The 24,134-nt window shown below is 46.0% G+C and overlaps 2 protein-coding genes across 2 annotated transcripts in view; one reads left to right on the forward strand and one right to left on the reverse strand.

Moving 5' to 3' along the window:
* Nucleotides 1-1,648, reverse strand: part of tafa3a (TAFA chemokine like family member 3a) — an 84,252-nt gene extending 82,604 nt beyond the window's left edge. The window contains exon 1 of the mRNA XM_076025062.1: nt 1,203-1,648. The gene's annotated coding sequence lies outside the window, so the exon portion shown is untranslated. The remainder of the gene's footprint in view (nt 1-1,202) is intronic.
* Nucleotides 1,649-8,927: 7,279 nt separating this feature from the next.
* ppm1j (protein phosphatase, Mg2+/Mn2+ dependent, 1J) lies at nt 8,928-23,474 on the forward strand. The gene is made up of 10 exons (XM_076025047.1): nt 8,928-9,448; nt 15,288-15,405; nt 16,306-16,635; nt 17,822-17,934; nt 18,114-18,198; nt 19,044-19,162; nt 19,484-19,547; nt 19,951-20,058; nt 21,025-21,176; nt 22,111-23,474. The coding sequence occupies exons 1-10, from the start codon at nt 9,153-9,155 to the stop codon at nt 22,256-22,258; spliced, it is 1,533 nt and encodes a 510-aa protein (XP_075881162.1). The 5' UTR covers nt 8,928-9,152; the 3' UTR covers nt 22,259-23,474.
* Nucleotides 23,475-24,134: the final 660 nt, after the last annotated feature.

Here is a 24,134-nt window from a genome sequence, read left to right on the forward strand (position 1 = left end):
CCAAACGGGGGGAAAAATCCCTCTGAAAGCGCTGAAGGCCGCCGGCAGCTTCAAGGTCTGCTCACGGTGATCTATAAAACAGCGTAATGGGCTGCCTGTCAGCGGGCGACGCAGAGAAGATCCACCACGGCTGCCGAGTGGACTTTAATCAATTAACCACAGTGGGGTTGTAACGCCAGGTTATTATCATGGCAGCGTTGCGCAGGATGAATTGCGATGACGGGATTTTTCCGCGGCGGAGGGGAAGGACGTTTCAGACAGCGAGAAGAGAAAAAGAGCAAGAGAATGATGGTGTGTGTGTGTGTGTGGAGGGGTGGTGACGTTCCGGGGGGGCGGGGTTGAGAGAGAAGATACATCGGCGGGGAGCTCCATCATAGATATTCGGCTGGAGAGCCAAAACAAGCACGAGAGCCACTCGTTACAGGGACTCGGAGCTGGTCGTGTCCTCAGCGTAATCCGACCAGAGAGCTGCAGCGTGCTGCTCTCCAACCCCAGCAGCCACTACCGCTTTTTGTTTTTTTTGTTTTTTTTTTTTGGGGGGGGGGGTTTCCTGTCGAAGTTGAGGTGGAATCATAGAGATGGAGGAGAGGACACACACACACACACACACACACACACACACACACTGAAGTGATCTCCAGGGCCCAAATCTTGCACAGCTACAAAGGCAAGATCAGTGCGGCAGGACAGACAGACAGACAGATAGATAGATAGATAGATAGATAGATAGATAGATAGATAGATAGATCAGTATCCTCCCAAAAGATAATTCTGATATCTGATGTCATTATCTGCATGCTGATCAAACCCCACCCGAACGCACCACTTGTGCATTGTTTCAATTATCTTTTTCCCACCATTAATTCTCGTCTGAAGAGATGGAAAAGTTTTCTTTTGTTTTTTTTCACGGACGTCCATGTTCTGTCTTGGTATTTTTATTTTTTTTTTTACTTCATATAGACAGGTGTTTGCGAGGAGAAACTCGGGCTCCATCCCATCCTGGCAGCCAGTCGTGTTTCCACACCGTCACGGAGATGATATCCCGCCCCGTGCACCTGAACGTGCTCCGGCATCATCGCACCCAGACACATACACACATACAGACATACACCCAGCTCCCTTAACACTCAGCAACCGGTCGTCATTGTGGACTTGGACGTACACAATCGGTTATCTGCGCATGCATCACACCGTCAGCCTACCTGTCGTTGCGCTGTCAATCAATTAATCCTCGGAAGCGTCCTTAATTGTGTCTTTCATTTACTCTCCATTGTCAGCCGCCAAAGCCCAGCGATGCCGTCTCCGCGTGGCTTCAACATGCCTCCGATGGCGCATCACCTGGAGGCGGCGCGAGCCTGGTGTCAAAGACCCGTCCGGACCGACTGCGTCCGTGCGTCCGTCCGTCCGTCCGTCCGCTGGCAGCTCAGTTAGGCTCGGCTCGGCTTCGACTGTCTTGGCGCTGAAGCTATAACTCTAGAAAAGTTGCTGCTCCTCCGTCTTTGACTCGCAACTTCCCCTCCGCGCCAACAGCGCCTCGGCAGCCGGACCGCACGTTGGCCAGTCACTCATAGTTTCTGCGTTCAAACATGCGCATACGCTCACGCACACACATAGAGAGAGAGAGAGAGTGAGAGGCAGACATGCTTCTTCTTCTTCTTCTTTTTCTTTTAGGATCCTCCCGCCTCTCTGGCAGGCTGCAGCAGACTTTTTGGCAGCGTCCTCCCGCAGCTCGAGATGTGCGGTTTGAGCTGTCCGACAGATGAGAGAGGAGCAGCCGGATTCATCTCAGTGTGGGTGCGCGTGTGAGAGTGTGTGTGTGTGCGCGCGCGCGATTGTGCGTGCGTGTGTGTGTGTGTGTGTGTGTGTGTCTGGCAGCCGGCCGCTGGTGCTGATGCTGACGCTGCTGAGCCGGCGTGGTGTTTTAGCGCCACCCAGCGACGAGTGAGATCCACCTGCACCTTATAGAGGGGGGGGGGGAAACAGTGGATTCAGACATTGTGTGACTGCTGAGTTTCCCCCCTCAGAACTGCCCGGAAGTCTTCCAGACACAGAATCAACAAGACACAGTTTTGGTTTGTTTGTTTGTTTGTTTGTTTGTAATGTTTTGGTCTACAACAGCCTGATAGCATCAGGAGGCATCATGGAGTCTGAGTGCAGTGACCTCACTGTCATATTCAATAAATGTGAAATGATCAGAGTTCTTTGACGCCGCACTGCAGTGCAGAAGATGCCAAGGTGACAGGATGTTGTTGTGACGGGGCGAACATGATCTGCAACAGTACTCAGGGAGGACGTGGTGAGTGAACTGCTCTCATTTAGTACTAAATGCAGAAAAAAAGAAAACATTCCCCCAACCTGCATCATCGCTCGACCACGTTTCACCACCAGCAGCACCAGCAGCCTGGACCGCCGCCACAAAGCCGGACAGATCGACCCCGTCAGCGTGTGAAATACCAAACTCTGACCCCACCATCCAAATGTCACAGCAGGAACTGTGACTCGCCAGGCCAGCCGACATTTTCCCAGCCGTCTGCTGTCCAGTTTTGGTGACACTTTGTGAACTTTCGCCTCAGTTTGCTGCTCACAGGACTCACGCTTGTTGTGGCCCATCCGTATGCCTTGGTTGTGAGGAGCGGTCCTCTGGGTTACTATGAGGATGCCTTGTACCAGCCTGGCCATTGCCTTCTGGCCTCAAGCAAGAAATATTTCCTTTTTCCTCTTATTTCCTTTTCTCTGTAAAATCTAGCATTGAGTCTCTCCACATCAATTCGGCTCTATTTCCTGCCATGCGATTAACTCGCTGTTCGATATTTGCGTTGACGTGCACTTGAACAGGTGCGCTGGAGATAACCCGCGTCATCCGGCTGAGGCTGACGACGGCCGAGCGACTGCGCCTTTTCGAGAAGGCGGCAGTGAACTATTTATAGCAGCGGAGTGACGCTAACGTAACGCCGCGCAGGTTTTAATCTCATTAGAAACTGCGCCTGGATCCTTCCAACGAGGCTGATTTATTGTGCGTTCCTATTGCAAACTATTACGTGCACCACTATCAGATCTTTTTTGTTCACACCGGACTCCAGTTGAGCAGTTTTGCACGACTGACCTCATCTGCATGGACAAGCATCCGCTCGTCTCAGACAGTCGATCTCTTTTACTCCAGTTAAGCATTAACTCCAGGGCTACAAGTGCCTCCAGCCTCCGCCCTCCCCCCACCCACCACCGCGTGATTGCATTATCATCTATCCAATTCTGAAATGTTGTCATCCAAACACCCTTCTTCACCTGGAGAAAAAAAAAAAGAAGAAGCAGAAGGCAGGAGCGACTGGGACAATCGATAGCAACCTTTGAAACAGCCTGTGGAGATGAGAGCAAAGCGTTTGGGTTTGGATTTGATTGATTTTGGACACCCTCTGAGAGTGTTATCATCATAAAGCCAAGGCTATCTAACTCATCTGCCTTATAAGCCTTAGACAACACCGCAAACACACAGCGCAGACACACGCGCGTGCACGCACACGCGCGGCTTCAAGAAGACTCAAAGGGCAGGATATACACAAGTCTCAAGGGACGAAATACAAAAAAATGTCAGGCTATTAATGTTGACCAACCAGACGGGATGGAAAAATTGAAATTTGAGTGGAGTCTGCTGTCACATAATAATCAGCAATGAAAGAAGAAGCAGTTATTTTCATTCTTTTTATGTAATTTAAGATGTCATATGATTTCCTTGCATCCTCTTTTCTTGTCCCTTTCTGTCACACACACACACACACACACACACACACACACACACACACACACACACACACGCAGGCAGGGGAGATGGTCTCATTAATCTTTGGTGCACTGCATAGACTTATCCTGTCACACTTGTGACACCGTGGTTTCTGACGGCGGCTCTGCTCATTAAATCACATGACAGGATGAGGTCAGACGTGAGCTTAAGAGTCTCAAGCTGCGAGAGGGCAGATAAAACGTCTGAGCCGAGCCGGACAACAAATGCGCAGTAGGTGGCAGCTGAGGTCACGAGGTGTTCAGCAGAATGAGTGAGCTGTTTTTGAATCGAAACCTGTGAAAAGGTCCTGTGACTGTTTTATTTTTGGAATCTTTGTGAGGAACCACACGCACACATCTGGTCAGCTTTGTGGCGCTGGCTTAGAAAACTTCTATCAGCTTTCTTTTACACGTGTGCCAATATCCTAGTATTGTTATGAATGTGTGAACAAAAATGGCATCCATCCCTTTTTTTATCAACTTTTATTTTAAGGGTTGCAAGGATGCTGGACTTTGGTTCCTTCTTATCGGGAGAACATGGGCCAGTTACCAGTTCATTAACAGAGACAAAACAATCATCATCACTAACACTCATACAGCCACTTTACTGTAGAGTTGCTTGTTTAATGTGTACGGCCAAAGACGTTGGACATACACGTTAGCACATTAGCACGTTAGCCTTCCTATGTGACCCTGTGATGTCATAAAGGAGGTGGAAGGCAACACTCTGAGGGGGAAGCTTGTAGGTTTGACTCCACTCTGCTATTTTAGTTCAGACTTTCAGTAAATTTCATAACCTCTGGGTCTTTTTCACTTCCACTCTTTGAAAATCCATATCTGTGTATCTGATAGAAACGCTGGAATCTAGTGGTCATCACTTTGTGGCTCACAATATCGACATCCATTTGCGAGAGACGCAGTTTGTGGTCGATGTGCACCGCAAAGCACCTCAGACTTTCTAGTCTCCACACACTTTTATCGAACAAAAATAAATAAATAAATAAAAGCCAAAACAGGCGTATTTGTGCGCACGTAAATGTCCTCCAGGTGGCACCTTCCGCCGCTGGGCCCACCTCCTCCTGCTTGTCACTCTGTATGGGGCCTTGCCGGGCCGAATGTCGGCGGTTCAGCTTAAAAATAACAGCAGCCAGCAGGGGAGGAAGTGAAAGTCCTCCGTCTGAACCCTCGCCCGCCTCCCGCCGCAGAAGTGTGTTTGAAGTCGGAGGGACGTCCACCTGAAAATTGCAAGAGGGAAAATAGGAGGCATAATGGCCTGAGGAACGGAGGGCTGCCATTAATAATGCAGAGGAAGCAGCTGTTAATGCCCCCTTTAATTCAACAGGTCTGCAGACAGCCGGACGGTTATTCCTCCTCGGCTCGCGGAGGGCTCGATGAGAGGCAGCCTCATCAGGCTTTATGGCTCTGTGTGTCGGTCTTCCTCACCCCACCCCCGACCTCAGTCTAGATTGGAGAGCCATTAAGATGTTTTCATCAGGGGCCCGACCAAATGGAGTTTCCGACATCCTCGGCTCGCTTGCATACCACAGGGGAGCCGTTGGGCAACAGCGGGAGGAGTAACGCCAGCGCAGAGTCAAAGTGTATGAACTCATTTAGACCAAACCAACAGTCTGAGCGCCGGCAGCAGCAGAGATAGGGGTTCGAGTTTGCAAGTCTGCTCTGTTTGTATTCTGCATTTTCACACATGCCGTGCGAGATGACAGAGAAAGCCACACAAAGTGCAGACTGTGGATTTTCTTCCACTCTGCGAAATGGAAACTATTCATTCGGTTGGATGAGTCAAGGTCACGTCTTTTGGTCAAAACATGCGCACAGCACCAACAACAACACAAGATTGCAACTTAAAGCCGTATGTACAAAACTGTTTAACACTGAGAAGAGGAGCAGCAGCGTAGTAAACGTTGTACAGACAATAGAGACCATCTATTCTATAAGGCAAAATGAACTGCCAGTGCTGTCACACTGATGATCAAGTTCCTGGTGTAACCGGCAGCTGAATTACTCCTGCATGCGACCACTAACATCAAACATCATATAACACAGATGAGCTTTCATGCCATTGAGGTCAGGGGTGTCTGTAAATGTGGATCTATGTGGATGTGCACAATCTCATAGGTTATCTCACACAATCAGACCCATGAAAATCAATATCAATCGTAATGGTATTATTCTGAGCAACTGGTAAGAGTACATGTCAGTGCAAGTGTGTGTGTGAGTGTGTGTGTCCTTATACAAACTACAAAGCTCTCCATGTCTCTCCACATATTCATTTCTCTGACAAGTTGAATGGTCACATTCCAGGGTGGAGGCGTCCCACTTGCTTTTGTTTCCTCGTGCCTTTACACAGGTACCTACCTGCTCCCCACTGTAGGGCTTCACATTCCTCCACTTAGTTTTCTGTTGAATCGAGGGCTGTTTGCAAGAGAAGCGGTGGCTCGTTCATCACGAGAGAGATTAAATCTTCATCCACCACTGTGATGTTGCTCGCGGGGCGAAATAAAGTGCTATCTTTTAGGGAAAGGGGAATAATTTAATTCAGTTTTATTGCTTGCCATTGTGTGGCTATGCAGACCGTTTGCAGTAAACAAGCTGTTATCGCCCCCAAAAAAAGGCAGATGAAGAGATGAGAAACAGAAACAGGAAGTGCGCCGCTGGATTAAAGAGGCTCCTTTATGACACGAAAACCCGACTGAGCTCTCATCTATTTAAAGTGTCAATGCTTTCTCCATGGACCAATTGTCTCTGCATTGCTTCTCTCCACATGATGCTTAAGCACCATCTGCTGGGGGAAAGACACAGGTGCATTCCAAATTCCTCATCATGGCTTTGTGGCCTCAACATCTAATGCAACTGAGTCCTGGTTTGACAAAGTAGAAATGATCAAAAGGCATTTCAGATTTTTGATAAGATGCCACTCAGCATTGACAATACACAAGCAGTGCAAATCACCATCCATTAGTCCCTTTATTCGCTTTTTTGTTTTAATTTTTGTGTCTCTCGCTATTCACTAGGATTACACCCTGAACAAAAAGCCAGTTTGATGCAAATATACACATTACACATATGATTTCTGATAGCCATGTGTGTCTCATTGAACAACCTTTACTTCTTCTGCTCGCACACCTTTTCTCAACGTGTGAACCAAAACACAGACACAGATGTTGGGGTCTCTGTTTGTCCTCCCCACCAAGCCCTTGGAAGAAACCTTCCATTTGATTGTTGTTCTGTATTAAACGTTAAGTGCGTAATACTTTTTATTTAGATTTAAGAAGAAACAGGGACATCAAGTGGTTACATTTCAGATTGCAGTGCTCTTTTACTGCAATTCTCTTGATGACTCAGTACCCTTCCTCTCCTGAGCTTGCCAGTGAACTACAGTGGCCTGCCAGCACAACCCTGGATACCTTGTCCACCTTCTTCTTCATTGGTATATTAATAAGTACGAAAATGAATAAATACGAAACGCTCTGTCAGGCGGGCTGGATTGAAAAATCATAAATTAAGACAAATTTTCCACACTGGACCTTTAAAGGAGCACTGAATTCAATCCCTTCACTACATCAACAGAATAACATCTAAACTGCAAAAACAATTATTTTGTCAGTCCAACATCTGACTGAGACCAGTCACTGCCCAACAACAGCAGGAGGTCTAATACTTGAACTTGACAGATCTGTTATTTCCTCCTTAGCCATGTTTTTGTCTGTTATTTCATCAGGAACCAAACACTTAATTTCGGATTATTTAGCTGGCAATGCTAGAATGCAGCGGACACCTTTCGGTAAAGCAGCCTCACTTACTGACTGGTGGAATAAGTTGATTAATTTCACATTTTGTCAGAAATAATGACAGGAGTGGACAGAGGGGAACCCCCCCGCCCCAAAAAAAACACAGCTTCTCCTTCTCCTAAATCTTCTCCTAAGTGGGTCACGTATCAGTTGGATCAATTGGACTGTGACCTCAGATAGGACTCATCGTGTAGCACACTTACTATCATTGCTCTCTGCAAACTCTGTGATAATGCCAAACTTTTTGGTCTGTCTGTTGTGCTCAGGCCAAGGTGACTTTCTATGATTGATGACCAAGTTAGTTAGCCATGTGTTTATTGCTAATATACTCACATTACTCTCACTCTCTAAACATTACATGTTATTGTTTATACTGTGGATAAGAGACTATCATCGTTTTTCAAGGTATATCAACTTGACTAACTTTGGCTTTTTATTCCTCAGGATTTCATTTGTGTTTAGCTGCTTCTGTGCATTCATTTTTAATATGTTTGTTACTAACTTGTGTTTTTTTTCATGTTCTTGACGTATTTCATTGTTTTTTACAGCTCGTTGGTCATCTGTGTTGTTTTTGTGCTATGGATTGAACTGACTGGATTGGTTTGTGGCTTTGAAATTAATTTGGTTATTTGTTAAATCTATTTCATATCATCAGCAGGTGAGGATAGACCCTCCATGGACTACAACATTCACAGATGACATTGTGATCTGCAGTGAGAGCAGTGAACAGTGGGAGGAAAATCCAGAGAGGCAAAGGTAAAGAGAGGTAAAGAGGAAGGAGTGTAATGAAAATCATTTGAAGTAAGTAAGTAATTGATTGATTGATTGATTGATTGATTGATGGGCTACTTTGATAACTGATGTTCTAAGAGTGTTTTCCCTCATTTTTTTCAGCTGAAGTATTGATAAAAAGAAAACTATTTTAAAAAAAAAACAAACGAATAGCACTCTTAAATTGAACGCATTTAAATAACTTGAAAAATAAAATCAGTTAAAAAAGAATGAATGTGCATGCTAACAAGTGCAATTTATTTTCTTACATAAAACAAATGACAACCGAAACAGTCTGTTTTTCTGACCTACATGTCGTTTCCTTCAGCAGACCATGGACTCGCACTGCGGTCTTTCGCGTTACTTTCACATTCTCGTGTATGCGTGTGTCCGTGCGTGCGTGCGTGTCTGGCTGCGCGTTCCTGCCTGTGACGCGCTGCTGTTGCTGCTTGCTGCTGCCATATAAACCAGTAGCCGGATCGCCGCCTGCGCGCAGACGAGCGAGCGGCGGCGTTCAAACTCTGTGTGCGCGCACGCGCGTGGTTGGGTGGGTGGGTGGGTGTGTGTGTTGCGTGTGTGTCTGTGCGCGTTGTACGTGAATGAGGAAAACACCGCGGCGAGCCCAGCCAGCGCAGCCAGCCACCTCTCCGGCAGCTTGTCACATGGGGCCGAGGCGGAGGAAAAAGACGCTCTTCCTGGAATGAACCTCGTCCCGGGCCGCTGACCCGTCGTCGACTGATCGGTCCGCGCTCCCACAGCCGCGCGTCGCTTTTCGCCCCGTGATCGACCGCCGGTGAGCCGATGATGATCAGCAAAGTTAAGAACGCCATGTCCACCCTGGTGGGGGGGATGATGCCGCACGGCCACCATCACCACCAGCACCATCACAACCACAACCACCAGCCCGGAGGAGGAGGCGGCGGCGGCGGCGGCCAGCCGTGCGGAAACGACAGCCTGCCGCCGCGCTTCCCCTACGGCCGGCCGGATTTCTTGGAGCTCACCCCGGAGCTCCTGCAGTACTCCACCGAGCACGCGTCGCGGCCGGTGATCACGCTGAAGAGAGGCTGCAGGCTCCACTGGAGGACGGGATACGCAGAGTGAGTGACGTCATTGCAGTCTGACGAGAGAGAGAGAAAAAAATATATACACATTTCCGAATATGCACATACGTGCGCAATATACGCACAGGTTGGCAGTAATGTTTTCATAGTGAGTGTTGGGCCCTGTGGTGCTGCTGCGGTTGGACGCATGGCACTGCAGCAGATGACTGCTGGCCAGTAAGCGCGCCCACCACCTTTTTTCCGCTTTGTGCACAGTCTAGCACGGCTTGTTGTGCACGGGTTGCTGTGAGTGACGCTTAGGATCACTGTTGCAACGTAATTACCAAACACTGACATTGTGTTCGGTGGTACTTCACTAAAAGGCTGCTTCTGCAATATCTCTAGTGGCAGCAGGAAATGTCTTTACGTCCCCATCATGCCATGTCACTGATAAGCCTTTTCTGTGTTAATCCTTGACTGCATGCAAGCACACGCATACAGACCACAGACCCTTCTTTCTCTCTCTCTCTCTCTCTCCCTCTCTCTCTATTTGAAGGATAAACTGGCTGACAATCCGGCCGCCGCCCCTTTTTTTTTTTTTGCTCATGGGCCGTGTTGTGTCGTTGAATAGTTTGAAGCGTCTTTCACAACTGGTATCTTTTCACCTTTTTTTTTGGCTCCCGCAGAGTTCTTTTTGCCCTTGGTACTGCTGCAGGGTGTTAGACACCTCGTACACTACGCCTGCAGCGGCCCAAAGGAGCAGCGAGCACTTCCCAGTCACACTGCTGGCCAGGATTCTGGTGCTCAAGCTATTCCCACAAGAGAGGGCAAAAAAAAAAAAACACTTCCAGACATTCCGCTGCCCCATGGGGAATGAGGAGGCAGGGGTGGCGAGGGCAGAGAGTTTATGAAGGGACTGTATTTGGGCCATAGTGACACTGCCTGTTCTGTCGGACTCAGTGTGAAAACAAAACAAAACAGAAAAAAGAAGGTGCTGACTAATGCCGTCCCATCGGGAGAGGGGAGAGGGATTTGTCGTCTGCGGGGACTTAATGAGGGAGGTCTCACCAGGAGAGAGGTCAGTGTGTGTGTGGGAATGCCGGTGGCGTCGTTAACGCAGCCATCTGCGTTATGCTGGAAATGACTTTGGCATAAGCCACCGAAAACTGTAATCAAGGCATTAGCAGTTGTGTGCACAACACCGACTAATCGGCTGATCTGCGGCTCCCGCGTCGGGCCGGCGGCACGGAGAGCGTAAACAGCCGGAACGTTTTTCACCGCCGTGACCGGGCCGGATTCACCGTTCCTGCGCCCAAGTGTTTTGTCCTCCCTCCAAAGTGTGGAATCACTCCGAATGGTGGCCTGCTTGAAAGCTGTGCATCAGATTTATTTGGTGAAGAGTGTAATCCTTACAAAGTGACATTTGGCTATTTTTGTTTTTGTTTTTTTTTTAATGTCCTGATGTCCAGCGGAGAGCTGTGACCTTCTGGTGGTTTAGTTGTCCATTAGTTTGTGCAACCCGTAAGATAAAAAAAAAAACTACTAGAGGTGTGTTTTCACTCGTACGTTTGTAAGCTGGTTGATTTTTCGAATCATCCGAAAGAGCCAAATGCACCAAATGGAAAGTGTGAGCCAGAGCCAGCCGGCTGTTGCAAGAGATAATCGAGCCGTCCAGATGATGCTCCAACGATGCTCTCACCACATTGTGGCGGCTTGTGTTGCTGCAAAGTGCTTTTGTCAAATAGCTACTTGGGGTAATTTTATTTGAAGCTGAAGCCCCAGGCTCTGGCCTGATGCTGTGCCACAGTCTGTTTGAGAAAACATCACATTTAAAAGCAAGGAAAATGGAAATGAACCATTTCAATTTTGTTATATTTACAGGAATTTAATAAAAATACAGATCTACATTCTCGGTCAGATAAAGTCAGAAATAAATGACCAATGGTTGAGTTTTGTCGCGCTAAGCATTTTCTATTTGCATAACAAGCTGGTACAAGAAAGTTGTGCATTCAAGCGGAACATTGGAAAACAGGAATTAACATTAACATTGTTTGCAGTTTGCTTTCTGACTTTGAGATGGCTCTAAAATAGAGAAAACGCACTGGGCCTTTACATCTTCTGTTGGTAATAGAGACAGATTTATAATGATAAGTGGTTCTTTGTGCTTCCATCACTCTTGCGCTCTGATCAAATGTACTCAGTTGTGCAGCAAGCCTCCAACACTTGGCATGCTTAAACTCCCTCAAAACAGCTTCACTCTGTGGTATTTATAAGGAAAACATTGCGCAAAGGAGAACCTGCGTCTGTTGGAGTCGACCTGGCCTGCTGTTTTTTGATGCTCTCAGAGCTCTGCATTTCAGCAGCAGCAGAAATTAGCTTCAAGGTAAAAAAGCACTAAAATTGTGACGAGTCGATGTAATAGAGTCCAGAAGCATCTGGCCTATATTTAATTTGTAAACCACAAAGAAAAGCTCATTACTGTCCGCTCTGTTTATTCCCAGGTCTCAGTAGAGGAGTAAGATCTGCCCAACAGGCCAAACTCTTAGAGTGGATCCTGACTGAAACTCCTCACTGGCCTCTAGTTATGCAGGGAAAAGTGCCAAAGCGCCAAACATGGAACCGTTGTATGTGGACGTTTCAGTAAAACTGGCAGCGATCGCCGCCTTCTGCAACTCTTCACTTCCTCTTCTGAAGTGTCCTCCCTCTCCTGCTGCCCTGTAGAGCAAGAGGAGGAGGAGTGTTCGCACAAAGAAACCACTGTTTTACTAAACATGACCCACAACGTTTTCCAGTCACGAGTTGTGAAATCATTTGACCGAATCGTAGATGTGCGAAAGCGACGGGGTCACAATACAGGAAGGTGTGAGCTAGGATCACATCCTCCTACGCGGGCCAGCGGTGTGGCTGACTTGAGGCTGCATGTGACTGCCTTCAAAACAGGAGAGTTGCAGATTCCATACTGTGGATGCGGTGAGAGCTCATGACACAACAGGCATGTGGAAAGAGCCTTGACTGTAAAAATAAAACAGGACTGTGAAAATGAAAAAAATGAATCACTCAGGTTTTTATTCACTTCACTCGTGGGAAACTGAAGTGCAGGGTACACTTCAGCATTCATGTCTTTGTCGCTGTGGATGGTGTGCTTTCTATGTTCTAAATAAAGTGTGAAAGCAACCGTTGACCATGTGGTTAACTATTGTGTGACTGACTGCATGTGTGGCTCAGAACAACATTGCTGATGGGGAAGCTGGCCAGCGAGAGGGAAGGGAGTGATCACGTCGGGCTACAAAACAAGGGTCTCTGCGCAACACTGCCGTGGCTAGCTTGAAAACACCGACTGCGGAATGAAGGGGCCGAGAGTGTCAGATCTTTCAATTCGTTGCGGTTCATTTAACTGAATTAGTGGTTTATATATAGTTTTAATCTTTTTATAGAAATAGAAATTAGCTGTCCTGCTAAATTTGGTGCACGCAGTTTTTGCTCTTATGAAAGACTTATGTACATCCTTTATCAACAGAATACTAAAAAAAAAAAAAAAAGGAAATTTATGTTCATCAAAGACTCATTCCCAGCCCTCATTGCAAGACATCTTTAACTCTTTGGCCACTTGAACAGATGCATAAAGTTAAAGCAAATAAATAAATGACAATTTGCCGCCAGTATTTGACCTCAGCATCAATTTCAGCTGCAGACATCGTGCCTCCTGCTTCAAGCGGCAGTGAAGGGGGTCAGGGGGTCAGAGCGCTGGTGCGTCTGCAGTGCTTTAAACTGATTAGAAATTGAAATGGGCTTTTCATAATCCAAATTTGGGCAGCAGTTGGATTTCGTGCCTCATATGTTGCTGCTCTGATATCCCAGCCCCTGGAATGCCAGCGGCCATTTTCTCCAATGGTTGAAATCCACCAAACTATTTGGAAAATAAACAGAGCCACTTCTGAGTGCGATTAGATTCTGGAAGTCTCTCGTCTGCTTTAGCAGATTTTTTTTTCATGCCTCTCACTGAGAGTCGTCAGAATTTCCCTCTTTTTTTCTCTGATGTGAGAAGCGAGTGATAAATTACTAATCCGTTCTCTGCAGGAAAAAAAAATTCTGAGGGTTTTTTAATGACCTCGCTTGAATTGCTGGAGTTATGCAATCAGCATTATGCTGTATTATCCAGCTAATGCTGCATTTATATATCATTGAAACTGAATGTGTTACATAATGTGCCAGCATGAGGTCCAAACTCGGGTCTCTCTGGGTTAGACTCCTGCGGCGGCTTAAAGAAACATGCCACGTGTGCACATGCACGCTATTTTTTGACTGTACTGGTGTTTTTATTACAGTAAAGGTAAACCTAAAGTAAACCTGTTTTTTTTGTGTGTGTGTGTGTGTGTGTGTGTGTGTGTGTGTGTGTGTGTGTGTGTTTGCGTCCATTGGCTCCGGAAAAAGCTAAAAAAAAAAAAAAAATCAATGTGAGATTGATGAGACATGGTTGAGTTATATAATCTGACTTTCATCGGCTGTTTTGAGCACGAGTGGGACCTTAAAAAGCCCTGAAAACACAGAGCACACTGTGTTCTTCTGCACCAAACCTCCAAGTCAACAAGGTGCTGTGGTAAAGCGCCAAGCATTTACCCCAAGGAAGTTAATGATTGTCCAAAACAACAGGTGATGGTTCCTCCCTCCTTACCTGGCACGATAAAGGAGTCATTCCTCAAATCCTTTTGATATGGATCTTACATTTTCCTTCCGGTAAAAACCCTTCCATTGCTAGCTCAGGCTACTGCTAGCTCAGGCTACTGCTAGCTCAGGCTGTTGCTAGCTCAGGCACTAGCTTCGGCTCTGATGGCAGGAAAGAGTTTCTTTCTGTCTGAGTTGAGGGATTTCTCATCAGTCGCTGCTAGCGTAGCCAGGAGCTTTAGCGCTGAAGGCTTCCTGTTGGCACAAGGACCAACAATTGTGACGTCAATTACCCCATTGCCAGGAGCAATGCCCCGTGCTGCTTGACTAAACTCTTTTCACAGCCATTTGGGTGTCAAGTAATCTCAATAGCAAAAGCAGCTTGGCTCACAGTTGATTCTTCCCCCCACCTTCGCCTCCTCCACCCTCCTCTGGGGGTAGCAGCTAGCAGCCGTTGCTTCCTGATTGCCTAAATCCGACTGAGAAAATGCTTTTTACTGGAAGTTGGTGTGATGGATGAGAAAAAATCAAAGCCAGCCAGTCACTGTGCAAGGTCAACCTTTCACGCACAAGCCGAGGACAAAGCAGCTGCGCTAAAGCATTTTCAAGGCTGCTAGGAAACCGCAGTGCGGCCGCCGCCAGCTCATCTTCTCTTCATACTCTAGTTGTCGTCCGTGTCCACGTCTTCATTCATTCATACAGAATGAATGAGCCAAACACCTGCTTTTGTCGCAGGGGGATTTTTGCTGAGTTCCGGCCGTTTCGCATTTTTATTACTGCAAAACGGCGACATACGCTTCCTCTCCCTCCCGGCGACGCAGCCGTTGCAACCGGGGACTCGTCCTCCCATTAACGACTTGTAAAAGTGCCTTTGTGTCATTGTCACCGAAGTTTTGCATGAAGTTACTTTGCAGTGAACAACTGATGTAGCGCACGCAGAGGCTGCTGCCGCGACACTGTGAAACCGCATTGCTGCGAAAGCCATTAGGCTCCTGCGGTATGGCCTCATAGCAATCTTAATAATAAAATAATACACTTAATATCTCTTTGTGCACGTCCCCTCTGAGGCCAGAGAGAGCATCCCAATCGGCCAATCGACTCGCTCTGCACTTTCTCAGGATCGATTATTGTTTTCACGTGCGGTGGTTGACAAACGCCATCAGTCATCTCGCCTCTCTCTCTCTCTCTCTCTCTCTCTCTCTCTCTCTCTCTCTCTCTCTCCCTCCTCTGCCAGGGTGATCAATGCGGGGAAGAGCATGCTGAACGAGGACCAGGCCTCCTGCGAGAAGCTGTTTGTGAAGAAGCCGAGCGGCAAGCACAAGAACAACTCCACGCTGCTGGAGGACAATGGGGTGAGCAGAGAGAGACGGATGGAGAGATGTTTGCACAACAGGACGCCGAGTTAAAGGCCCAATGCAAAGACAAAGGCATTATATGATTGCAGACTTGCACTGTCCAGGGTGATAGCGATCTCTGGCTGTTTGTAATTACTTTGTGCAATGTGCCGGCATTGTTTCAAGTAATCTGAATGAAAGAAATCAATGTGTGTGTGTATATATATATATATAACTGTTTGGCACAGTCAGACTTTTGAAAAAAGAAGGGCCAAGCAGAACAAATAAAAGAGATTTATTTTCTCATTAATGTTAAAAAAAAAAAACATTAGTCAGTTAATTCTGCATGACACGGAACCTTTCATAATCAATACTCACGACCTCAACCACAGAAGAGCACTCCAGAGTCGAGCCCGCATGGAACATTTGCTTCTCGTGCGCTGGCACTGAATACCAGAATTAATGTGTACACAAGTTTTGCGGGTCAACATTTGCTCGCTCACTCACTCTCTCGCTCACTCTCTCACTCACTCATGGCGCTGCGCGGGTTCTTTAGTGAAATCTGTTCACACGTTACGCCACCGTGATTGGCCACAGAGCTGCGAGGGGATCAGCGTCTTCCGTGTCATGGAGGGCTTTTGTTTCTCAGAAAACGCAGCTATTATTAATCTTCTGTTTTATATGTGTTCCATTCTTCATAAATCATTAAATATTAAGCCCACATAAGATTCTTATCTCCTGCCAAATGGAACACTTTTTATCTTGGCGCTGCGGACGTGATCAGCGGCAGCCTCAGAGCCTTTCCCTCTGCCTGTGTGTGTGTGTGTGTGTGTGTGTGTGTGTGTGTGTGTGTGTGTGTGTGTGTGTGTGTGTGTGTGTGTGTGTGTGTATGTGCGCGTGTGTGTGTGTGTGTTCAAGGATGGAACGGGGATCCCCCTCCACTTCTGGGGCGTGTTTGACGGGCACGCGGGCTCTGGCGCCGCCATCATGGCCTCCAAGCTCCTCCACCGCCTCATCCGAGACCGTCTGGGAGAAATCTTCCACCTGCTGGAGAACCCCGGCAGTGCACCTCCCATCTGCCTGGCCAAGAACGGCAGCCCGTTCCAGGCGGATGGCAAGAAGGGCGTCGCCCAGGACCCGGAAGAGCCGGACGCCGTCAGCGACTCGTCGGTGCGCTTCCACATGGAGAAGGTGGTCAGCCTGGAGAGCCTGGTGATGGGAGTCATCGAGACCGCCTTCACGCAGATGGTGAGCAGATGATCCATTAGCGATCGCACGGCCAGGTCTCGCTCTCGCACATGTTTATCCCTAAACAGGAACCCCATGTATTAGAGAAAACATTACATCCATTCCAAGAAAGCGCTGTTGGCCTGCAGCTTGTTTTGGCTGATGTTTGCCGTCTGTTTTGCATTTCTGCATGTTTTCCTCCTTCACTATTGGGACTGAGGACAAGGGGCGTTTTCCACTTCTAATAAGAATTCTGCCTAATGCCAACGCTATTGCAGCCCAGGGTTGCAAGTTAGGATGTTTTCTTCTTGTTTGTTTGCTCGGACAGTCCAGTTTGAGCGAGGAATCGAACTTGGTGGGAATCAAACAAGCAAGTTCTGGTCTATGTGTAGGTCTCTGTCCCGCTTGAAGTGAGCCAAATGCAGGGAAGAATGGCCTGCGAGCGACGCAAGTCATGTCACGTCAAGTGGGTAAATGCCAACGCACGTATACACACCTTTTGTGAATTGCTCATAGGACGAACTGGTCAAGTTCGAGTTGCAACCTACTGGCCCTGTTTGGAAAAAACAACAACATTTGTCTGTTGTTCTAGGTGTAGGTCATCAACGTCCACACGCCCTTTTGGTGCAACTGCTTGTTCACACAAGTAGCTAATCAGCCGCTTCACATGGCAGCAGCTCAGTGCATTAGGGCATGTGGATGTGGTGAGGACGACGTGCTGGACATCAGAGCGTGGACGAGAGGAGACCAAAGTGACTTTGAGTTTACAGTCCCAAAAAGAGAAAGGAGCCCCTTGAGCCACAGTTTTGCAGAGGAAAAGGTTTTGTTGGTGTCAGGGGTCAGAGGTCAGACTGGGCTGGCTGGTTAGAGACCATAGATGCAAAATATTTCTGAACACACAAACCTACAATCTTGAAGTTGTGGACTCACTGGCCACGAACTATTAGCAGGATATGCCTAATAAAGCGGCCAGAATGTGTATTTTAATGGGTGAAGCAGCATTGCGTGTGCGTGTGTGTATTTAAAAACATGACCATCACAGTCACGCCGCTTTTGCTGGTATGTATTTACAACTCTCTCTCTCTCTGTCTCTCTCTCTCTGTCTCTCTCTCTGTCCCTCTCTCTCTCTCTCTCTCTCTCTCTCTCTCTCTCTCTCTCTCTCTCTCTCTCTCTCACCCTCTCTCTTCTCCCCCTCTCTCTTTTCCAGGATGACCTCATTGAAAGAGAAAAAACCTCGTACACCATCTCCGGCGGATGCTGCGCCTTAGCGGCCATCCACATGATGGGGAAGCTCTACGTAGCCAACGCCGGGGACAGCAGGTGAGGGACTGTGGGACATTTTGGCTGGGATCAAAAGCGGGTTGAGTGAAACATATGTGAGCTGTGCCCCCTGGGGGTTCACTTTTCACACTGCAGCATGCCCGAGCCTTCCTCGAAACACACCGTACACACGCCCGAGCTGTTGTGTAAGAAATGCGTGTGTGTTTCTCTCACTGCAGGGCCATCATCATTCGAAATAATGAAGTGATCCCCATGACCAACGAGTTCACACCTGAGTCTGAGAGGCAGCGGCTACAGTATCTGGTATGTTTCTGTTTTTACTATGTCTTATTTAGGCTTTTTTTTCTTGAGAAAGCTGTTGATACACCACTACCACCGTTACACCAGTATTTAAGGAAGTATTTAGGGAACTATATTCTTTTATTAATGTGTTTATGGACAGTATATTAAGCTTTTACTGATATAAAAATCATAAATCAGGCAAAATTTTACACACTGGACAAAAGGAAAAATTCTTGCGCCATGCTGTCGTTCCTGTTCGGCAGCAGCGGTGAGTCACACAGAGATGGTGGGTGATGTTTGCTGCTGAAACTTATGAGTGAAGCACATCACATATAATACATAGAAAAGGTTGGACATGTTAATAATACAGGTCTGCGCTCTATTTGTGGCTGTTTAGAAATTGTTTGCACTTTTCATGGTCATGAGTCTTTGGATTCGCAGTCACGGGAGTGAGGTCCAATCACTCCTGCTGGTTTCTGGAACCTCATTGTTTTTTTTGGCTCTTAGATTGTGAACTTCCCTAATTTGCCTTCATTGTCACACATTTATCGTTGACTACTCTTTCCACCAAAGCGGTCATATCTTTGCCTTGGAAAGTGAACTATACACTACTATTTTACAATCAAATATTTTCACATAATTCACACATTCTTCTTTTTAACAGTCCATAAATTTATCACTGTTTCTTGATCCCCGCTAGAGTTATAAAGATGCTATTAGCATCAATTTAGATCAAACGTCTGCTTTGAGCTGAAAGCAGACATTCAATGGCAAAAACAAGTAGGAGAGCTGACATATGGTTCATTACAAGAAAAAAAAAAAAGGACTTTATCAGCCTCGTCTTGTGTGTCGCTTCTCACTTGCAGGGCTTCCTGAGGCCGGAGCTGCTGGGTAATGAGTTCACTCACATTGAGTTCCCCCGTAGGATCCAACACAGCGAGCTGGGCAAAAAGATGCTGTACAGAGACCACACCATGACTGGCTGGTAAGGCACCAGCATCTTCTGTGATCACATGTCTGGCGGTTACTCACTCCTCTGTGAACAATTAGCTTAATGTAGGACACACTGCAACTGCTCAGGAGAGGTGGCTTGTGTTTCTTTTCTTTTTTTCCTGAGAAATGAATAAGAGCCTGTGAAGGATCACCTAATGGTCAGAATGTCCATCACAAGTTCAAAAGCAGACATAAGTCTGTATTTTTGCTTGAAAGTGTTTGGTTAAATGATTGCACTTTATTGCCTCAATTACTTGAAAATTAAATGTATCTCAGTCCATTAACGTGAGACTGTGGTGCGGTTGTCTCGCAGGGCTTATAAAACTATTGTTGAAGATGATCTCAAATTCCCGCTCATCTATGGAGAAGGCAAAAAGGTAAAACACTGGGGGGAAACACATTCTCAGAAGTTTAGAGAAATGTGTCTACCTGTGTGTGTGTGTGTGTGTGTGTGTGTGTGTGTGTGTGTGTGTGTGTGTGTGTGTGTGTGCGTTTGGGTGCCCGATGATACAGTTGTGAGATATTCGGGCGCAGAAATGAGAGCGGCTGAACATTTTCATTATCGTCTGACAGAACAAGATCTTCATGCAATAATCCCCGATAAGTGGATTTTTGTCTGGAACTAAATCACATTGTAAAACAATCATCTGTGTGTGTGTGTGTGTGTGTGTGTGTGTGTGTGTGTGTGTGTGTGTGTGTGTGTGTGTGTGTGTGTGTGTGTGTGTGTGTGTTGTGTGTGTGCGTGCGTGCGTGCGTGCGTGCGTGCGTGTGTGTGTGTAGGCACGGGTCATGGCCACCATCGGAGTGACCCGCGGTCTGGGGGATCATGACTTGAAAGTGTACAACTCCAACATTTATATCAAGCCTTTCCTCTCATGTGTCCCTGAGGTAAGAGAATTTCAGATGTCTTTTTTTTTTTAAATAAACATAAAAGCAACACAGCTCATTTTTCTGCCTGTCGAGAGAAAAGCCTTCAGTGCACTTTTCATCCGTCACGTGAAAAATATCATCTAAATGTGGTATAAGCCACCATTGCAGAATCCAGGCTAGCCCGATTAGCGACAGCTATATTCACAGTTGCCACTTCTGTTTTTTCTTCAGCTTCTGGGTCATCTGATGACCCGACGATGCTTTCATCTCCTGCTTTGGTCACAACTAAAAAGAAAAAAGGAAGCTAATTGGTTTGGTCAAGACGCAATGAGAAATCGATGGTATCTCAAAACAGACTAGCAAGATTTCACATTAGCGATCCAGCCATATTGGAAGGTTGCCCCCTGTGTTTAAAACACTCAGGATTCTTCAGAAATATTCATCCATTTTGTGAAAGTTAAAAAAAAAACTGTTGCACACTGAAAAACTAATGTTAAGAAGTCCTCAACACTACCATTAGCAAGGTGGCTAGTATGCTAGTCTTAGTAGATACATTTACGTATCTGTATATCTATCTATCTATCTAATGACATTGTCTGTTTGTCTGTATGTCTATCTCTCTGTCTGAGCTCATTCAAAGAGTTGAGACATGTTAATTATGTTTTTCACACCCTACCCTTTTGTGGCTGTCATGCCACTTGTTAACTTTCCATTCTCATTTTTGGTGAGCCTCCCCGCCATTAAGACTGAGTTTTTCGGTTTCTATTCAAGCGCTTCTCATGGCAGACTTGCATTCAGGCCTCCTTTTCATGAATTATAGCCGTAGGGCTCAACTGTTACGTAAGTTACTCTGAAACGGTTTGCTTTAAAATCGTTGACCCCTTGCACCATTGCCCGCAGCTTTGCGCTCATGTTGTGAATGGATGAGAAAATAAGTGAAACAAATCAGTACCATTTGGTTTTGTTTTTTTTAATCTGTCAAAGGTGATGGTGTACAATATGGAGGAACACAAACACGGCCCGAACGACGTGTTGGTGATGGGCACAGATGGACTGTGGGATGTGACGACGGACCGGGAAGTGGCAGACGCTGTGTCGGCTTACTTATCCAGCTGTGACCCCACTGATCCCATGAGGTTTGTGCAAAGTGACCGTGAGAGAGACGGGAAGATATATTTTTCTTAAATAGTACGAACAGTACAGCCCCTACTATGTTGCATGTATCCACGCTTGCCACTAGATGGCAACAAATATCACGCTGTAAAGATGAACTACAGTAACCGTACAGACGCTTCTGCAGAATTAGAACGTCTTGGGAAAAGTTCTCTTTTTCGTTTATTACATTTTGCCAAATAAAATGCACTAATGCCAACGTTAGAATATGTTCGGATTACATTTTTGGCTTGTTCTCATCTGATGTAATGGAATATGACAAAAGAATGGCAATCATCAAACACCTGGTGTGGGTTTTTGCATGTAGAGTGCAGCAAAAAAAAAAAAAAAAAAAAGCTCAAGCAAAAGGCTTCTTATGATGTAACTTGTTTTCGAAGCCGTGACCCACTTCATAAGGAAGGGTTTTAACCTCTCCCTGCTGGGACTCAGGGCAAGGGTCAAGGGTCAGGGGGTACAGGAAGAAGTAAATGCCTCACTCTGGTGACGGCTTTATGGACATACTGGTTTCCTGTATCAGCATGACTTCTTGCTTTCACGGTCGCAAAACTAACAAAACTATCACGATGCTTGATCGGCCAGCACACTGGCCTGGCATAAAACCTGTGGGTCAAGAGGAAGATGAGGGAAGGTACCAAAGTAACTTGGACTTCTGTTACACCTAAATAGTGCCACAGGCTGATTAGCTCTGTATATGTTCATACATATATATATATATATATTAAAAAATCTATTTAAAAAATCTATATTTAGTCATTGTTTTCAAAATGAGAGATAAATGTCTCATTTTAACTATAATTAATCAACAATCGATTTTTGAAGGCTTTAATCCTGTTTCTCACCATCATCTCATACAAGATGCATGTGTTTTACCGTTGTCTTTTCCCACCTGTTCCACAGATACACACTTGCCGCCCAGGACCTCTTGATGAGGTCACGAGGGGTGCTCAAAGAGCGCGGCTGGCGGCTTCCCAACGAGAAGCTGGGCTCGGGCGATGACATCACCGTGTTCATCGTGCCACTGGCGGGTCACGAGTTAGAGACATGACAGAGCGGCAGCGGTGGCGAGAGCACGGCCCCGATTGTTGACGCCGTCCGAGCTCTGGGTGGAGGCGGGGCCAGCCGGGGAGGAGGAAGTCCTGAAGGCGACTCTACCAGAGTCACACTCCCTCCCCCAGACATGTCGTTAGTGGTGGTTTCCCCCGGTGAGAGCTGAATCCGTGTCGTACTCTTGTTTCCTGTTTATGTTTATTCATAGCCGGCCGGGGGACACCTTTCAACCTTTGACCAGACTTTGTATTTCCATGTCACTCCCCTGCATGTAGCTCCCCTTTTTGTAAAAAAAGAAAAGAAAGGAAAAAGAACCCCTCTTGTTCTTTCACTGATATACAGTACGTTGGGAAAGGGGCAGCGGAGGGAGGGAGAGAATGTAAAGTAACCAAAGAGATGCTGTATATTGATACTGAATATTGAGTCAAACAACTTTTTTGAAAGAATCAAATGAAGATCAGCATTAGATTCATGTCTGTACGATAAAAAGCATGTAGGAAAATCTTAAAAAAAAATAAAATAAAAAAAAAAAAATACAAAAGAGAATGGACCGTTTTCTGCAGCGCTGGACCCAAAAAGAATTAGTCCGGTCCTTTTTCTCCGCTGCACTTCCTTTCATACTGATGAATGAACAAATCGCACTTTTGACACTGTTGCACATGCTCTGTGGTAGCCTGTTGATTTGTGGTATCTTTCTTTTTTTTGTTGAATGTGCTCATAGATGATTTATTTTACTCTTAACTGTACGGTAATGACAGCAGAGGGTTACAATAAGGTAAAAAAAAATAAGAAAAGAAAAAAAAAGAAAAGGCAAATTGATTCAGTGCAAATAGACTTTTATTTTTGTGATCAGTAAACGTCACGGTAATAGTAAGAGGTGATTACGCTTCACACGTTTGCCTTATTAGAAGGTGGAAGGGACGAGACGCACTATAATCGATCCGCTGGTGAGGAGAATGTTGTATGATCATGGATGTACTGTATACCTCTTTTTGTATTATTTTGTCATGTCTTGTTGTTGCTGTTTAGATGACCCATATATTTTTAAACGACCTTGGTTGTGAGAGGTATAAAGAGGTTTTATTTTTGTGTTTCTAGCCATCACTGTTAGTTCTAAAGAGATGTCGCGACCTACCACAATGTGAGGTATAGGGGATAATGTGTAACCAGCTCGGAAATAAAAACACATTTTTCTCCCTCCCATTTTCCTTGAACTTGTTTCCTCTGTGTCTGATTTGTTTTTCGTCTTCCTGTTCCTCAAAGAAAGCTGTGGCAAAAGGCTTCCTCGTCATTAAGAAATGGTGCAGCTGTTGCCCAGCCTCAAGCTGTGATCAACCGCTTGGCGGCCACGTCGCATCTCAGGCGAACTGCATTGCTGCTCTAAAATGAAACCGAGCTTGTAAAATATCCAAGTAAAACATTGAAACAGATTTAAGATGTGTGAAACTTGACTGAAAATGAAACCTCGATTGCATTTTAGTTCCCTAAAAAAAAAAAGACGGGGAAAAAAAACAACATACACACCCAGTTGGAGAAATCACATGTTTTTAATTATTTCCTCACTCTTTTACACAGAGATCAAGTGTAACTATCAAAGGCATTCGTGTCTAACCATTTGCATAAGAAGGTCAATAAGGAAAGGACACTAACAACCACCAGTGTTTAATCTGTAATTAAAAATAAAAGAGGTGCAAGGTCTCTTATTGGAAACACCGAATAAATACTGCAGCAGGCTAAAGCTGGAAAAGGGCAACAGTGTTCCACTCTGTAAATAAATATATAAATAAATAAGAGACACACTAAACTGTTTCGTGACTGGATCTCGTCGTTCAGCCAGTTAATTTTTTTTTTTTTTTTTTTAACAATATCGTTTC

The sequence above is a fragment of the Nelusetta ayraudi genome, unplaced genomic scaffold (assembly GCF_046127955.1).
Source record: "Nelusetta ayraudi isolate G7.1 ecotype Tasmania unplaced genomic scaffold, CSIRO-AGI_Nayr_v1 ptg000017l, whole genome shotgun sequence".
In the NCBI taxonomy this organism is placed as follows: domain Eukaryota; kingdom Metazoa; phylum Chordata; class Actinopteri; order Tetraodontiformes; family Monacanthidae; genus Nelusetta; species Nelusetta ayraudi.

Excerpts from the sequence above, each read along its gene's own strand:
- ppm1j (XM_076025047.1), top strand. The coding sequence starts at position 9,153 with ATGATGATCAGCAAAGTTAAGAACGCCATGTCCACCCTGGTGGGGGGG. Across the intron at positions 15,406-16,305 it reads CGCTGCTGGAGGACAATGGG|GATGGAACGGGGATCCCCCT; the intron begins GTGAGCAGAGAG and ends TGTGTGTTCAAG. Across the intron at positions 19,163-19,483 it reads GACCACACCATGACTGGCTG|GGCTTATAAAACTATTGTTG; the intron begins GTAAGGCACCAG and ends GTTGTCTCGCAG.